General features: G+C 37.2%; 2 protein-coding genes and 1 non-coding gene across 5 annotated transcripts in view; 1 reads left to right on the forward strand and 2 right to left on the reverse strand.

Moving 5' to 3' along the window:
- chrna11 (cholinergic receptor, nicotinic, alpha 11) overlaps positions 1 to 2,329 on the reverse strand; it is a 34,474-nt gene extending 32,145 nt beyond the window's left edge. Inside the window, exons 1-2 of one of the 3 annotated variants that reach the window (XM_089122708.1) lie at positions 1,234 to 2,329; positions 408 to 520 (exon numbers count right to left, since the gene is read on the reverse strand). In XM_089122708.1, coding sequence (XP_088978834.1) covers positions 408 to 520; positions 1,234 to 1,244 — 124 coding nt within the window. In that variant the 5' untranslated portion in view covers positions 1,245 to 2,329. Of the gene's footprint in view, positions 1 to 146; positions 275 to 407; positions 521 to 1,233 lie in introns of those variants that run through there. The other 2 variants (XM_039678815.2, XM_089122709.1) reach the window with 2 other exon arrangements.
- A 4,210-nt stretch (positions 2,330 to 6,539) lies between these two features.
- On the reverse strand, positions 6,540 to 13,936 carry rps27.1 (ribosomal protein S27, isoform 1). The gene is made up of 4 exons (XM_039678816.2): positions 13,811 to 13,936; positions 13,063 to 13,171; positions 12,857 to 12,967; positions 6,540 to 6,790 (listed from the first exon to the last, which is right to left on the reverse strand). Exons 1-4 carry the CDS (start codon positions 13,814 to 13,816, stop codon positions 6,762 to 6,764), a joined length of 255 nt encoding a protein of 84 aa, XP_039534750.1. The 5' UTR covers positions 13,817 to 13,936; the 3' UTR covers positions 6,540 to 6,761.
- Positions 13,937 to 15,867: 1,931 nt separating this feature from the next.
- On the forward strand, positions 15,868 to 15,939 carry trnap-agg (transfer RNA proline (anticodon AGG)). The gene has a single exon. It is a non-coding gene; the product is annotated as a tRNA-Pro (tRNA).
- Positions 15,940 to 16,045: the final 106 nt, after the last annotated feature.

A 16,045-nucleotide genomic window follows, 5' to 3' on the forward strand; every position in this document is an offset into this window, starting at 1 on the left:
ACATACAGTAAGCTAGAACCAAAAACAAAACAAGATCATAAGCTGCTTTCTCTTAAATGTGCATCTGCGTTCAAGTCTACATCTCTTTCCTGAATAATTGTTTCATACACACTCAGATGTACATTTGAACATTGTGAGGAACCTACCCTGAATCAAAGCGGAGATCCCACAGAGAGTGAAAGCCAAAGAGTGCCACATTCCAGGAGATATGAAGGAAAAGCAGGGCAGAAAAACAGGAATATGTTCGGATATGGAGAGAGGAGGAGGAAATATCCTGGTGGAGTGAAGGAGAGGAGAGGAAAGCAAGAGCTGACTTGATGCAAGCAGTGGACAGAATAAATGTGGAAGAGAGAGAGAGAGAGAGAGAGAGAGAGAGAGAGAGAGAGAGAGAGAGAGAGAGAGCTTACCCAATGATGTCGGCAAATCGCAGCGAGTGAGAGAAGAGGGAAAAGAGACATTGATTTGAGACTCAGGAGTCAGCTCTCTCTCTCTCTCTCTCCACCCAAATCTCTGAGATTCCCTAAGATACAGATGAATGAGAAGAAGGATTGGGAATATAAAGGGAAAAAGACCACTGAATAAAAAGGGGGGAAGGGGAAACTGATCTTGAACTGAAACTGAAAATCACATTTGGATTAATCGTCTACTTTTTGATCTCTCTTTGTCCTACTTTCCTTCTCCATCATTCCTGGTCTAGAATCATAAATATTCTCAAAGTGAGACATTGAGAGGATTGAAAAGCGTGGTCACTAGAAAAACTTTTGTTAGCTATAGGGAGAAGACTGTTTTTCTTTTTTTTCTTTTTTTTTATCATTTTAGCACAGAATTGGACAAATAGAAAAGTAGGTCTAAAGGCTACCAATACAAAATCCTGTCTATATAGCCAAATATTTCATCTTGAAACAGTGTTGCCAGAAACGTTGTAGCCTGCTTTTTGTAAATGAATTAAATTCATTTTGAAAATTAATTTAAAAAGAAAGTAAATGAATTATACTCAAAGGTTTTAATAACACAAAATATGCCGCAAATTGTATGTTTTCTCTTTCAACATCATGCTGAGGCGAGCACACTTTGAAGAGACATTTGCCAAACAAATCAAACATCTATGTTAGAGCAAATTCAGCACTTAAACGTGTTTTAGGCCTATAGCCTATAGCTAACTAAGTTAAAAGTTTGCAAATAATTAGCCTCATTTAAAAAGTTAAAGCAGAGACGGTACGTTTTGCAACTTACCTGAATAACATCCAGTTTAATGTCGAGGTATTGGAATGACTAATAACTTTCGCCCTCTCTGTTATATTTATGGTTCGCCCCCTTGAATTACTGCCAAATCAAAGCAAGAATGTTCCATCTGACGTCCATAGCGCGTTTGTCATGCGCAGGCCGTTTTTCAACGGCTCTGGTCATGCGGTCCTCACAAAACTCCAATGATCCAATCAGTTCCCGATAGACAAAATCAAGTCCCGCCCTACATTGTTTCTTGTTCGCGAAGCTGAGATGACGTCACTTTGTAGGACAACTCGTACGCTATCATTCCCTCGGTCGAAAAGCTATGCATTTTCCCCACAGACTTTTGGAAAATCGCAACAAATAAGATCTATGTTTAACAAAGAGTAGACCCTCACACGTTTTGTCTATCAAGATAATCTTTACAAGTTAATCCAAAAATTATACATTTTGAAGCCTATAAAAAATTTAAAAACACAAGCAGACACAATAAAGTTTAAAAAGCAAGCAGGTCATAACTGGTGTGTTTTATGTCAGATCAAAACGTGAAAATATTTAGAGGCTTTCTTCACCACAGACCTTATTTCAGGCGATTAAGCAAAAACCCATTCAAAAAATCACATAGACTTAGAGCAAGGGAACCACTAGTGCTAAAATGCTAACTCACTTCCACGTTTTGGCCTGCAGAGTGACGTCGTAACTACGGCACTCTTTTGACATCAGTGCCATCTTAGAATTTTAACGGTCGGGATTCGGGAATAAAAGCGAGCCTGTGAGGGACAGACATAGGCTACATCTCTGTTATTTAATGTGTTTTTGGATTCTTCTGCTGACGAAACACTGCGAAATATCTTTCCAAGAAGTTGCAGTAGACAAAAAAAATAAAAATAAAAAAATCTTATAGGCCCGCCTAAGTAGGTCTAATAATCAGAAAGTTTTATTCACAGCGGATCAATCCCTCAGTCTCGCTTTGATGGCGCCGCTGAATATAGGGAAGAAAAGGAATACAACAGGGACTTCCATTTCATGCCGACGCCAATCATTTATCCATCTGCAATGCATGCTGGGAAATCGCAACATTGTTTAATATGAAATTGTTTGTTCAGATGGTTCTTTAAGGCTAGTTGCTGCAAAAATTGGAGCAATGTTTTAGTTCTAACATGTATCAAAATAATTCACAATTCTTAGTATCTCAGAAACCTATACAAATTTTCCAAGTAGGCCTATACAAAAAAAAAAAATTGTGAGACATACCAGCAAGTCAAGCATTTTCAGGAATGCTCGTGTGTGTGTCTAAATGGGATAACGGAGATTATGTTGGAGGGGGTTTAATTGAGGAAGTGCTGGGATGTGCAAGTGGCACACAGTAATGTGCTTAGTTAAACTCCTCCTCTCATTCGTCCTGACGAAGTGCTGAGACAGGGGAGCGGGAATGGGAAACCAGAGAGCGAGTGAGAGCCCTATAATAGATTACCCTATTACTACAGATGCCCTTCGGTAGCCTCTTCACGCGGGGAGGGAGCCGAGGTGAGCGGAGCTTACAGTCAGTCAGGCATCCGGAGAGGCTTTCACACCCCACTGCTCTCTGAGAGAAAGCCTAACAGCGGTATAACATATAGATATGTCATGGAAAACAAGCGTTTAATATATCACCTAAAGACAGCGCCATTAAAAATTATGATGCCAAGATGTTTGGTTGCATTCAGTAGACTGTTGTTCTTCAAAACAGGACTGCTTAAAAGCTGTTTGTGAGAGCCCAAATAAAGAGTGGAAACTTAAAGTCCAGGTGGAATTGATCGGTTCATTCAGTGGTGATTGCATAACTGAATGGAGCCAGACCTGAATGAGTTTCGGGACTGTGGCGGCTGAAGGTCAAGTTCACCCTGGAGAGCATCTTTTTGTATTACAATAAATAAATGCGAGTCTATTGTTTAGTATGAACCAATAGCCCACACAGACTAGGGGTTTTCAATCTTTTAAGATGCTACAGCCCCAAAAAATCTCCTCATAGGAGGCACCCCAATCCTAAAATTTAAAAGGTTTATAGTTTTAGTGTCCCTCTGGTGGCCACAGCCCCCTTTGCTTAACAACTTTATCCCAACAAAGCACGGTTTGGTGACCGCTGACCAGTAATGCTATTCAAAACGCTTATGATGTTATCAAATCAGACAACCCCAAAGATGTGCACAAGCAGACTTCTGGGTTACAGATTTCCTGACACTATGTGGTCATTTCGGGAACTGCATTTGTGGAGGCCGGTTGAATCTGGGCTCATGCTCGAGTGTATGAAATGAAGAGAGAAAGTGTGTGTGGTACTGAGACTAATGTTCTTCATAATGGGAAAATTATTATCCATAGCGTGACTGCGTTGAAAACACCATGTGGTGGAGATGCATCCTGATGATTTCATGACGAAAAAATAAATAAGAGAAAGTACTGTGATGTTGAAAAGTTTTGACTCTTGAAAGTAATCATGAGATCCTCCCATGAGGCTGCAGTTTCATTCCCACAAGGCATCATTAGGCAGACACAATTTGCAGTTGATTTGGTTAAGCAGGGACATTTTTTTTTTTTTTTTTTTTTGCACACCGGTCTCGTTCCCGGAGGGTAGAGAATACAATTGAATTGATTTCATCATATTATCATTCAGGAACCACTGAAGATAGCAGTTCGGCAGAGAGAGAAGCAATCAACTAATGATCTGGGAAACTAAATGACATGACACCACTGTTTCCTGACAAAGGCTGCTCTTTGTCAATGTGCTGCACTGTGGGATTTTAAACGCTGCGTAGATGAGTTTGAGTATTCTCGCACACTGACACATTCCTGCCCTTAATAGGGAATTATTGACAGGTCATCTCATAAGCAAACAACTTAAAAGATACTGAACCTCTTTTGGTGTACCACTTTATCTTGCAGGTTAGTCCCATGTACTTATAGTAATTACAATAACTGGTTAATAAACCTGAACCTACCCATAACCGCAACCTTAACCCATATTACCCAGTAGTTTTTTAGGTTTGTACACTAAGTACAAGTGCACATATACTATAATATAAAATAAAGAGCCACTTCTTGCAGTCCTTCTCTCGGGTATTGAGAGAATGTCGTATTGATGCAATTTGAATTATTTCTATTCATCACTCATCTGTCTTCAGTCCCCATGGCCTTGACAATGAACATCATCTCTATGAACCTTTTATGACTTTCGCACAAATAGCTTTGAAAAGCTATTCAGAAATCTTTATGCATTTTTACTCTGCGTTTTATTAAACTCCACTCCACAACCTCAGCATTATGGTTAATTGCATATAACATTGCAATTTCACACTTCAGATGGGTATTCTCATGGCAAACATGTACGCTAGTATATAGGTCAAGGATTGTTCAAATTTAAATACTTGCTTCCATTCATTGTTGGTTCAACTTAAATATGTGCGGTTATATTTTAAATTTATTTAAATAAGTTTGTTACCAAATATCTGGACTATTACATCGTTTAAAACCTTTTTAATAGTTTACATTTTTTTTTAAATGTTTTTATATTCTAGCAATAATTATTTATTTTTATTTATCTAAAAAATAAAAAATATTTTTTTTTTATTTTTTTTAAATTAAAAAAATAAAAAAAGGTTGGTATCACTAAGACTTTAAGAAATCTATACTTTCAGCAAGAATGCATTAAATTGATCAAAAATTTAATTGTGACCGTACATTTAGAAAGTTACATATTTCTATTGCAAATAAATGATGTTCTTATGAAATTTGTTCAAAGAATCCTGGAAAATTATTTCTATAAAAATATTATGCAGCATATTTTTCAACAAATGTTTTTCGAGAAACAATTCAAAATACTAGTATGATTTCTGAAGGATCATGTGACCCTGAATGATGCTGAAAATTTGGCTTTGCATGTGTGTGTGTGTGTGTATATATATATATATATATATGAAGAGTTCAGATGCAAAAGCCTCTAAGTGCCATTTGAAATTTTCTTCTTTAATGATGATTTTTATCAAACTTGTATATTTAAGTTCAGTAATTTCACTTAAATAACAATTAATAGGTAATCTTCATTGCCATTTAAGTGAAATCACTGAACTTAAATATACAAGTTTGATAAAAATTATCATTTTAGAAGAAAATTTCAAATGGCACTTAGAGGCTTTTGCATCTGAACTCTTCATATATATATATTAGGGGTGTTGTATACACAAAACTGACACCCCTAATATATATATATATATAGAGAGAGAGAGAGAGACTCACATTACTTTAACATTAAAGGTTGTAGCCTAGACTCTAACCTAAATTTAGATGCTATTTATTTTTTAGATATAATTATTAACACACAACACATTGTATGAAAACATGTAAACTGAACATAAGGCAGTTTTTGCATTAACTTGTGTTTTTACTCTAATTTGTTATTGAAATATAATAATTTACACAGTTGTCATTTTCATGAAAGATCTTTTAAACATACAAGAACATAATCAAGATATCATTAACAGGTTAAGTAAAATATAATATCTAGGCTAACATAGTGCATTTATTTAGCGCAAGAGTTTATTTATAGGAACCAAAGTTGTGGACACTGAATCACTTGCCTGTTGAGGTAAATATAATGCTAGTGACAAGCTATGCTGTTTTATTGACGTCTCTCTGCTGCTGAAAAACTGATTGAGCGATTACACGAGTTATGATGCCTTTCAGTAAGCATACTGTATCTTTCAACATACATTCAGGTGTCCATTCTGTAACTGAGGAAGAGATCGCGTTTACTTGCGCGCCGCCACTTGAAATGAGCAGCCTAGTAGGCCTACAGCGATCTGTCACGCCACATCAAAGAGCGCCAAAACACCATTTATTGTTTGAATTTCATGATCAAATAGACAGAATTTGAAAGATTACACCTTGCTTATTCGAAAGTAACAAAACACGGAGCTTGTTATTTGGTGTTAATGGTGGTTAGGCTACAAAACTGAATTTGTTGTGTACTGTACACATAAGACATGATGTCCATTGAGCCGGTTTGGGCATTGCCGGGGTAGCAGGGGTCTGGGCGTGTTTGGTACGCAATGAGAGTATCGCGATTTGAATCGTGAGTTATGTAAATCGTTTTTTCGGTTTGGTTCGAATATCGTTACAGCCGAAAATGTATATATATATATATATAAAAAGGTAATCTTAAATTGTGCCAATTACTTTTTTACTGTATATATATTTTTGTTCAACCCTTTCCCTTCAAATAACTTTGGTAACAGGGTTTAGTGGTTGACAGTTTGAACAAGAAACTCAATTCAACATCATTGTAGCCCAAACATTTTATTGAGACCGAGACAGAGAGAGATAAAGAGACACTAGGTTGGAGGGTGTTCCGGTCGGTTCTTCAGACCTCTAAGGGTGTTCGGTTTCATCTCATCTCTTGCCTGAGATAATCACGCTGCTGTCACTGAGGCCGGTCGTCTCCTCCCTCTCTCTCTCTCTCTCTCTTTCCGTCTCACTCTCTGAGGAAGCATCCAGAAAAGATCTTAATGCTGCTTCCTTCGAAAGGAACACCCTGGAGGGATGAGAATAAAAGAGAGGTCATTATCAAAAAAACAACCGCTAAGCTCATTAACAACAAGAGCATGAAGAACAGCACACAACGCCCTCAAACGTTTTTCTTTATCCTGCAATACTTTGTGAAGTGTAATTTCTGTACCTTTAGCAGCACCAAAAAAAGGAAAAAACAAAAATCATATCTTCAAACAGAATCCCACCACAGAGCTACACTGCCCTACAAAGCAAAAAGGCAGTAACTACGCCGAGTGCAGAACTGAGAAAAATGACTATAAATGGGGCTTTTTGCAGTTACTATACAAATGAATACCATTTTTCTCCAAAATGACACACATTTGAGATAAAATGTTTTGTCGCATAACAAAGGATGCCTTGAATGTCATGAAAATACAGCTACTGCCTTTTTGCTTTGTAGGGCAGTACAGAATTCATACTTTTCAGTAGAGATGTTCCAATACCCTTTTCCCCTTCCTGATACCTGGATATTGTGTACTGATCCGATACCTGGGTGTGTACAGCCTTTGGTGGTAAGGCGACGTCACTCAATATTTACACGGAGATTTCGGAAGTTTTACCTTTTACTAAACATATTTAGATATACCAAAATCATCTAAATACGTTTAGTGAAAGGTAAAACTTCCGAAATCTCTGTATAAACAAAGAGTGACGTAGGCACGCAAGCGATCACTTCCGGAAGCGCCCGTGCCGTCAGATCATTTTGTCATGGCTATGATTACAAGAGGTAAAACGATATAAATACTGTTCGTTTTCTCCACAGACTATAAAAAAAGATGGACGACGCCCCTCCGCTCTTTTCCATCGGAGAGAACTGTAGCCGCCAGTGTCTCAATATGACGCTGACATCTTGGGACCTGAGTCTGCGCACTTGCGTGTTTCGGGACCAGTCATGCGCAGTCGTGAGCAGGAAGTAAAGCTGCGAAATCAAGGCCGCGCCCTCCTTCGCGCTGAATCAAACGCAAGCACACGCCCCGCACTCATTAAGTGCCCTCTGTCTGCTTCGTTCTTCTCCAATGTTGTCTGCTGATTGCAGAACCTCGTTAAAATAAGGTAAATACAACTACTAACCACATAATCAACATTATGAAAAAAGTCCGCTGGTGCTTCAGTGACTACCTCGCACAGAGAACCTGTCAATCACAGCTGTCAATCATGATGTCACAGCACCGTTTTTATCATCACATAACTAACTAAAAACAAACTTATTTTAAAAACGAACACTTGAAATTACATCAACGTGATAGAAACTACAGTAAATGACAGAAACTATCTTTGGAAAAAGGATATGTGAAGTGTAATTTAATTGTTTAGTTGGTCTCGCGTCACATTGAATAACATGGGGAGGCGGGATTTATGAGCTATACTAGGACCGGTCACAGGGGGGCGATCGAGACGTTTTGGCTTCACTTTTGAGGGCTTGTGCGGCACGCTTGGTTTTCTAACACAAACCGCTCGTTTCATGTCTTAGGCCATCAATGTTTACTTACATTTACAAGTCATTAAATCATGTTTAATTTTGACTTCTCTGTGCATGCTTTATGGTGGACCCCCTAAGCCTCCAGTGTATGAGTGATCGACAACAACTGTTTGACTGAAAAATGTCAAAATTGAAAATACTGTGGAAACAAAGACACCTACATCTTGAATGCCCTTGAGGCAAGCTAAAACATATCAAAAATTAATTTCAAAGTGAACTATCCCTTTAAGCAAAGCTAGCGTGCGTAACTAGATATTGTTTAAGAAAAGGGTATTGGATCAGTACACGGTAGGGCTGCAACTAACGATTATTTTGATAATCGATTAATCGGACGATTATTTTTTCGATTAATCGATTAATCGGATAAAAAATTATATTTCATTTTTTGTTTATTATAACAAAATAAAACCCTAAAAACCACACTCTTTTGTGTGTTAAACAATCTACTTAATACAGATAACTTCATTATAAAGAAAAACAACAAATAAAAAAAATATATATGACCATAACCTATGACAAAAATGCTATTGTAAACTATATTAGTGGATAACTCAGCAAAACTTAGCCTAGAAATATCACAAGTGCACAATAATTTTATAAAATCTAAACATTTAGTGAAAAAAACATTCCTTAGTGGGGAACAAATAAGAGACAATAAGTGTAGCACTAACTCTGGTAAAACGTACACATTGCTATTTGTATTGTTGTTATACATTCATGAAAAACATCGTAAAAATCAGATGCACAGCTGTTTTAAATGTAAAGCACAGCTGTTTAGTGAGGTAGCAAAATATAATAGATAGGACAGAACAAGAAAGGCTATTAATAAGCTTTCATTGCGCTAAAAAGTATTATGACATAATCATGAAAGAGCTGCACAGAGTGCAAATGCGCATCGCGAGCACTGAATGATGCGCTTGAAGCAACACGGAGTCACTGGGCGGCGCGCAGCTCTTCAGTGTCCGCCGCATTAAAGTTAAAAGCACCAAGGAAAGAGAAAGACATATTGACGGTGTATTATTCAGGATCTATGCAATAGTTTATTAAGACTTTTCTTTTAACAGTTTTAAATTTCAGTTAGGCTACTGTGCACGTGAAGAACAATTATACTGCGCCGACTCTACTATAGTGTTGTGATCTAACAGACACTCAGTAGAAAGTGATTAAGTTACAGCAATAAAAGTCTAGCAAGATAGAAAAACCATCATAGACCTTTATCTACGGATCAATTATAATAATAACATTGAATCATTGGAAAGAGATCATCATGTTAACTGTTGTAACGCGACGCGCTGTTTGAACACCGAATAGAGAATGACTGACAGCCGCAGTGGAGGGAAAAGCTTAGGTTAACTTGAATTTAATGACTTAAATATACATTTCTATCTCACATTATACTATAGTATGGCTTCATAAAGTATACACGATTAACGTAGGTCACCTATTTTGGTTTCAAAACGGCGAATTTACCGAAAGGTGAATGATTTTCGTGTGCTGCATATTGATAGCGGTTTCCTGATGACCGCAAATTAGTTCAAACTCACTGAATCAAGAGTGCGCATGCGAGACAGAAGATAATGTGCTCCAAACTGTCCGTGTTGCGGGCGCGAGACAGGGTAGAGCGGCGAGGGAGAGAGACTGCATGTGCGCCTCATGAAGCGCACGTAAGAAGCGCATGTTCCATGTAAACAATCCCCGTGACGTAATCAGACCAACTAATCGATAATGACATTCGTTGACAACGATTTTCATAATCGATTATAATCGATTTTATCGATTAGTTGTTGCAGCCCTAGTACACGGGTAATACTAGTATCGGAATCAAAACAACTCTACTTTTCAGGAAAACCAATGAAGGGCTTAGTTATCAGGAATGCATATTAAACTGGCATAGAAGACATTTTAATACAACAAAAAACTACACGCTTCACCTTTCAATGGAACATTATAGGCTTGCCGCGATAGACGGTGTTGACGGTGTTACCGGTTTTAAGCCCCATCACCGGTGACATCACTTTCCCACCGTGACACCGCGATGTCTTGACTTTTTTTTTTAAAGTATTCGTTTTTGCTAAAATATTTATTTGAATTAATTAAAAATAATAATTTTCAATTATTTAGTTCTGAAGAGAGCATTATAATTAAAAATGAACTGCGCAACGCGTGCCGTCACGTCACAGATCAGCAAGCATCAGGATTCCATTTAGCACGTGTGGAGACGAGAACGAGTCAAATTACAGAAAAGCAAGATTATGGAGATTTGGTGTCAAAACGCAATGCAAAAGCGCCTGTTTGGCAATATTTTGGCCAATATATATTAATGTTAATAAATGCCAATTTATAGTGTTTTACTTTTTTTTAGAGTGCTGTCATTTATGTAGGCTAAGGTCCTTTTTAAAGTTTTTATTTTATATTCGTCTCTTTTTATTTGGTTTTATCTTATTTAAACTTTGTTTAATTTATTTAGGCCTATTTTGTTTTCTTATTCGTTAATAAACGTTTTATTTTTTTTTTGGGCCCACAGTTTGCGGATTTTCACTTTTTTCAGCCTATGCATGGGGTTATTTTTATTCGTTCGTTATGCTAATAAAAGTTCTGTCTATATTTTATTCGTTTATTATTCTAATAAAAGTGCTGTCTAAATAAAAGTTTATTGTCAGCGAGTTGTTTTTTTTTTTTTTTTGTCCATTCCAGCAATTGACGCTGAATTGCAATTGACGCTTATTTCGAAAGTGAAAGTATGTCATTTATGTAGGCTAAGGTCCGTTTTGAAGTTTTTATTTTATATTCGTCTCTTTTTAATTGGTTTTATCTCATTTAAACTTTGTGTAATTTATTTAGGCCTATTTTATTTTCTTATTCGTTAATAAACGTTTTATGGTTCTTATTTGTTTGGGCCCACATTTTTGCCGATTTTCACTTTTTTCAGCCTATGCATGGGGTTATTTTTATTCGTTCGTTATGCTAATAAAAGTCTATAAATAAAAGTTTTATTATCAGCGAGTTGTTTTTTTTTTGTCCATTCAAGCAATTGACGCTTATTTCGAAAGTGAAAGTATAACGCGCACGCATTTAAAAGCTATTTAACCCCCCCGCCCCGCCCTCCACGGTGACACCGGGATTACCGGTGTTGTCACACGTCGATTAACCGGTGGGAAATTTTCCTCACCGCGGCAACCCTAGAACATTACAATTTTTGATTTTTTTCTCTCTCTCTTTGCTTCTGCCAGCACAAAATCACTAAAATATCATCAGGATTCAACCATATAAATCTGTTCCAAAGCAGAACCACAAACATCCATCCAAAACAGCTTAGTATCCATTTCAATCAGATCAACATTTGAAAGAGTTTTATGGTTTGAAAGATGTCAGATAATATAAATGAACTGCAGACCTATAACAATAATGAATATTCAGGAACAATATCATGCACATCAAAATCCCTGTATTACTGCACCACAAATCATATACAAAATCAGCTTGTGCGAACAATGGCTTATAAACTCACAATAAAGACAGCAAACGGTGTCATACTCAATGAAAAACTATTTTAATCTGTCATTATATGAAGTCGGAGCCAAAATAATGTTTGCACTAGATGGCGGCTGCTAACCTAAAGTATTGTCTGCAGTTCAAAGCCATTTACAATATAGTGACAGTTTTAACCAATGACATCACAGATCTACCAGCATCAAAAGTAAAATTAGCTGTAAGCAAAATAACTCATCTTCCAAATGGACAACTTGTCTTATGCATCAGTCCTTACATCCAAAAAAAATAAATAAATAACATTCCTGATACTTGTTAAGTAATGCTTTATTTTTTCCTTTAAAAACACAGTTTAGCTCATGTCAAGCCTCAGTTCTTAAGGGAATACCATTATTGCAACATGTTATGGATGATACAATAATTTCTGACTGTCATACTAATAAACAACCAAACAGCTTATTTGATTTTTCCACTTCACTTGTGATCGTAAACATGTCTAATGCTGGTACACATTGTACAATTTTGGGCAAAAGATGACTAATCATGGCTCAAAGGTTCAGGTTCAAAGAAGGCTGTTGTCATGGTCTTGCGATCAAAGATAGTCTGAGATAATTTTCTGACTGTGTGTTTGCTGCTACGACCTACGTCTACTAACTAGGCAACATAAAAGGCGTATAGGTGTGCAGCGATATGGCACTAAAACTTAAGACTACCTACTTTAAGCTCAAATTCGCAAAATTGCCATGCCAAGTTGTTTTTTTTCCCCTAGCCATGACCACATCCATATTCTCCTCTTTCGATTACTCCACTATTTTTCAGCACACATAAAAACCACAATTACCAAATTGTGATTTATCTTGCTGTTTACCACTAGCATGCTGTTGATTTTTAATTCTTCAATACAAACTTGCACCATGGCCTATGATTCAATATAAGTGTCATCAACATACAGTATACAATATGTCATACCCAAGTTTATTAGATACATGTCATAGAGTGTGATATGAAATGATCTTATAGGATTGCCAAAATCGCGGTCTGTAGTCGCAGTCATGAGTCTTAGTAAAAACACAAACAAACCTTCTGTGAGTCGAGCTTTGCCTCCGGTGGGCTGACACAGCACAGTTGAGCAACCGACACAAAGCACGACCGTCTGTGCGTGGCTGAACACCGTTGTGATCTTATAGCATCCTGAAACACAATTGAAACATAAAAACACGTTTAAGACCATCCAGGCTCTGACAAGTACAATCATCCAGTATTTTGATTATGTGAAGGACACTTACCTGGACACTTGACATCCATGAAATAAGAATTGGGACTCTGTACGAGTCGCTTCTTCTTGTGCCTCCTCCTCTCCTCCTCAGGGGTCGGGTGCAGCAAGTCTTTTGCGAGCTATTTAAATAAATCACATGCCAATACATGAGAAAACTGCTTTTAAACACCAGTTGACGAGCAACTTTACATACACTTATATTGAAATATGGCGAGCTAACGTTACCCAGCCAGATAGCATCTTTGGGTTTTACATAAGTGCCCATATGATGCCCAAAAAATAGTGCCAAAGTAGGCATCACATTAGATTTTGAGGTAGCCATGCAAAATCCTTTTGAGTCTTGATCATTTACATTTAATTTGGGACACTAACGTTAAATAGAGCTTCGTGTAATCGTGTTCAGTCATTAAGCCATTTGTAACATCTCAGATGTGGGACTTAAACTACTTAGCAGTGTTAAAATTATGAATGAATAATGTCAGACTGCATTTACACATCTATACTTAAATGTGCGACACGTTACGGATAAACGTCCATATTTTGTTCTATGTGCGCCGCCATCTTGATGCAGGGCGCGAACGCACGCTTCCGAACCATTCAAGACTAAACACATATTTTTATGTTCATCTTCTCGTTTATGCGGCTACGCGCACATTAAGGTCGGTAATATGGATATGTTCGTGGACGCGCTTCAATATTTAGGTCGTAATGGCTTATAAGTGGTGTATATTGACATGTTTTCGCTCTCTGGTACTCACTGGCATGTTGGCGAAGATTAAGCCGCTGCCAGAAAGGAAGTTCCAAGCGGAAGCAGACGAATATCATCGGACGAGCGCGGACGTGAGCGGAAATGCGTCATCGGACGTAGAGCGCGGACATGTTGGTAGAGGCAGATGAGGTCAATAACAGAACGCAATTTTGTCTGTATTTTTTCTTTCTTTTATATAGTTTTGTAAATTTGACATTTTTTGTAAATATTTTCCTCTGGCTGTTGTTTTTTTATTTGTATTTCTCCTCCCTATTTATGAGTGTTAGTTTAAAGGCTATTCTGAATGATTAAAAAATACTACTAAGGACAAATGTATAAACGGTTTAATGGTTCCTTCATAAAAATATGTGTCCTGGAAATGTATAGTAAACAATGACTTTTTAGGCTATCTTATAAACAAAAATAATCGTACGAAATTGTAGCTACCAACGTGGTATCTTCATGCGTTTTGGGTTTTTTTTTTCAGATAAGATATCATTTTTTTGTGTTTTATTTTCGAAGTTCCTTTATGAAGGCTAAATATCCTGATGTATGATTATGGAAATTAATCGGAACATTGTATAGGCCTCAAAATACGGTGGCTACTATGTATGATGTTTTTGTTAAGAGTTGTTTTCTGTGTTGTTTTATGCCGTTTAGCTTTTCATCAGGCCTATAATACAATTACATTGATTTATAAGTCTGATATGAGTACTATTTATTGTAACTATTCATCCAGTTAAACTGGGGGTGGGGTATAGGATAGGAATGCTAGTGTGTGGTAATATGCAGCTGGTAACGTGAAATGTCTTCCTAAGTGTAAAGCCATCTCAAGTGCACTAATAATGCACTTGACCTGTCCTTTAGTGAGCAGACCTCACACAAGAGGAATCAAGACTGACTGCTCACTTCCAGCTAATGATGAGAGACAAGTGTGTGCAGATGCGGCCACCCCGAGACTTCACACTGGCGGCTGCAGCATCATTCATGGGTCACAGCAATTGCTGTAGCAAGCTCCTGTTCAGCATTCCAAAACAGACATCTTATCTATTACAGTTACAGGATCAAGGGCATTTGTTTGCCTACAATAGAATAACGAGTTTGCCAATATGATCCTGAATGGCTACATGCCCGGGGTTTACTAAATAAAAGAGGATGTTCAGAAGAAAATGTTGGACAGATTAAAAATAATTGCCATTATTTTGGTCTGGTTATCTTTAACACATTTCAAAACAACCTGAGGTAAAACGGTGTGTTTCATCAGATAAGTGAATTGTGGTCAAGTAATTCATGCAGGCTGTCCTGCTTTGGCAGTAATCTTTGAAAGAATGTGTAGACGATTTGGCTCAAATGGTATAGTGCCTCTCAGTATGTGAGACAGCTTGATCGATGCCTATCTGAACAGACAGTGGAAGTAACAAGCAGCATCACTCGCAGGAAAAGTAGCTTTAGACAAATTCTGTTTACTTGATTTGACCTAATGAAATCCGATTTTCCCATGAAAATCAGAGTATTTTAAATGTACGTGTTTTCCTGCAAATGTCTTTACCTTTTGGTCCACATTGCCAATATTAAAAAAAAAAAAACTAATATTGATTATAATTTGAAGACAAACGTAATTATTAACATAATCATAAAATGGCTTTAGGCCTACTCTAAAACACTTTTTGTTTTGTTTTTGTTAGGCTAATTCGCCGTATTAAAGACGATTGGCGACAATATTAACTCATGGGAGGCTATTTAGAATTACAAAACAAATTGGATTAAACTTTAAATTAAATCCCAGTTTTATTAGGTCAGTGAACAAGATCAAATATTTTCAAATGTTTAGAAAATTCATGTAACAAGCTCGTCTCGTCTAACAGAAAAAAGTTGTATAGCTACATCATATGGCCACGTCACTCAGCTACTTTCGTTGACAGCTGTGTGAGGTTTAGCGTTAAAGCTGCTGCATAATAAAAATGTCAAATTTAGCTTATATGCGTCTTTTGCCATTTCCCCCCAAAAATATTCCGATATTTAATGTAAATTGAAGTAAATATTGCATACGCTAGCACTATAGCGTCTGGCTCGTTGGTCTAGGGGTATGATTCTCGCTTAGGGTGCGAGAGGTCCCGGGTTCAAATCCCGGACGAGCCCGGTGTTTTAGCACTAAAGCCAATATAACCACAGAACCTGTCTGTATCATTAGTCACATACAGCAGCTCAAGGCGCCTGTCAAGATTTGAAGTATTGTTAAAAAAAC

The sequence above is a fragment of the Pimephales promelas genome, chromosome 18 (assembly GCF_988280905.1).
Source record: "Pimephales promelas chromosome 18, fPimPro1.hap1.1, whole genome shotgun sequence".
Classification (NCBI taxonomy): domain Eukaryota; kingdom Metazoa; phylum Chordata; class Actinopteri; order Cypriniformes; family Leuciscidae; genus Pimephales; species Pimephales promelas.

Excerpts from the sequence above, each read along its gene's own strand:
- rps27.1 (XM_039678816.2), bottom strand. Across the intron at positions 12,968-13,062 it reads CATGGATGTCAAGTGTCCAG|GATGCTATAAGATCACAACG; the intron begins GTAAGTGTCCTT and ends ATTGTGTTTCAG. Across the intron at positions 6,791-12,856 it reads CAAAGCTCGACTCACAGAAG|GGTGTTCCTTTCGAAGGAAG; the intron begins GTTTGTTTGTGT and ends TCATCCCTCCAG.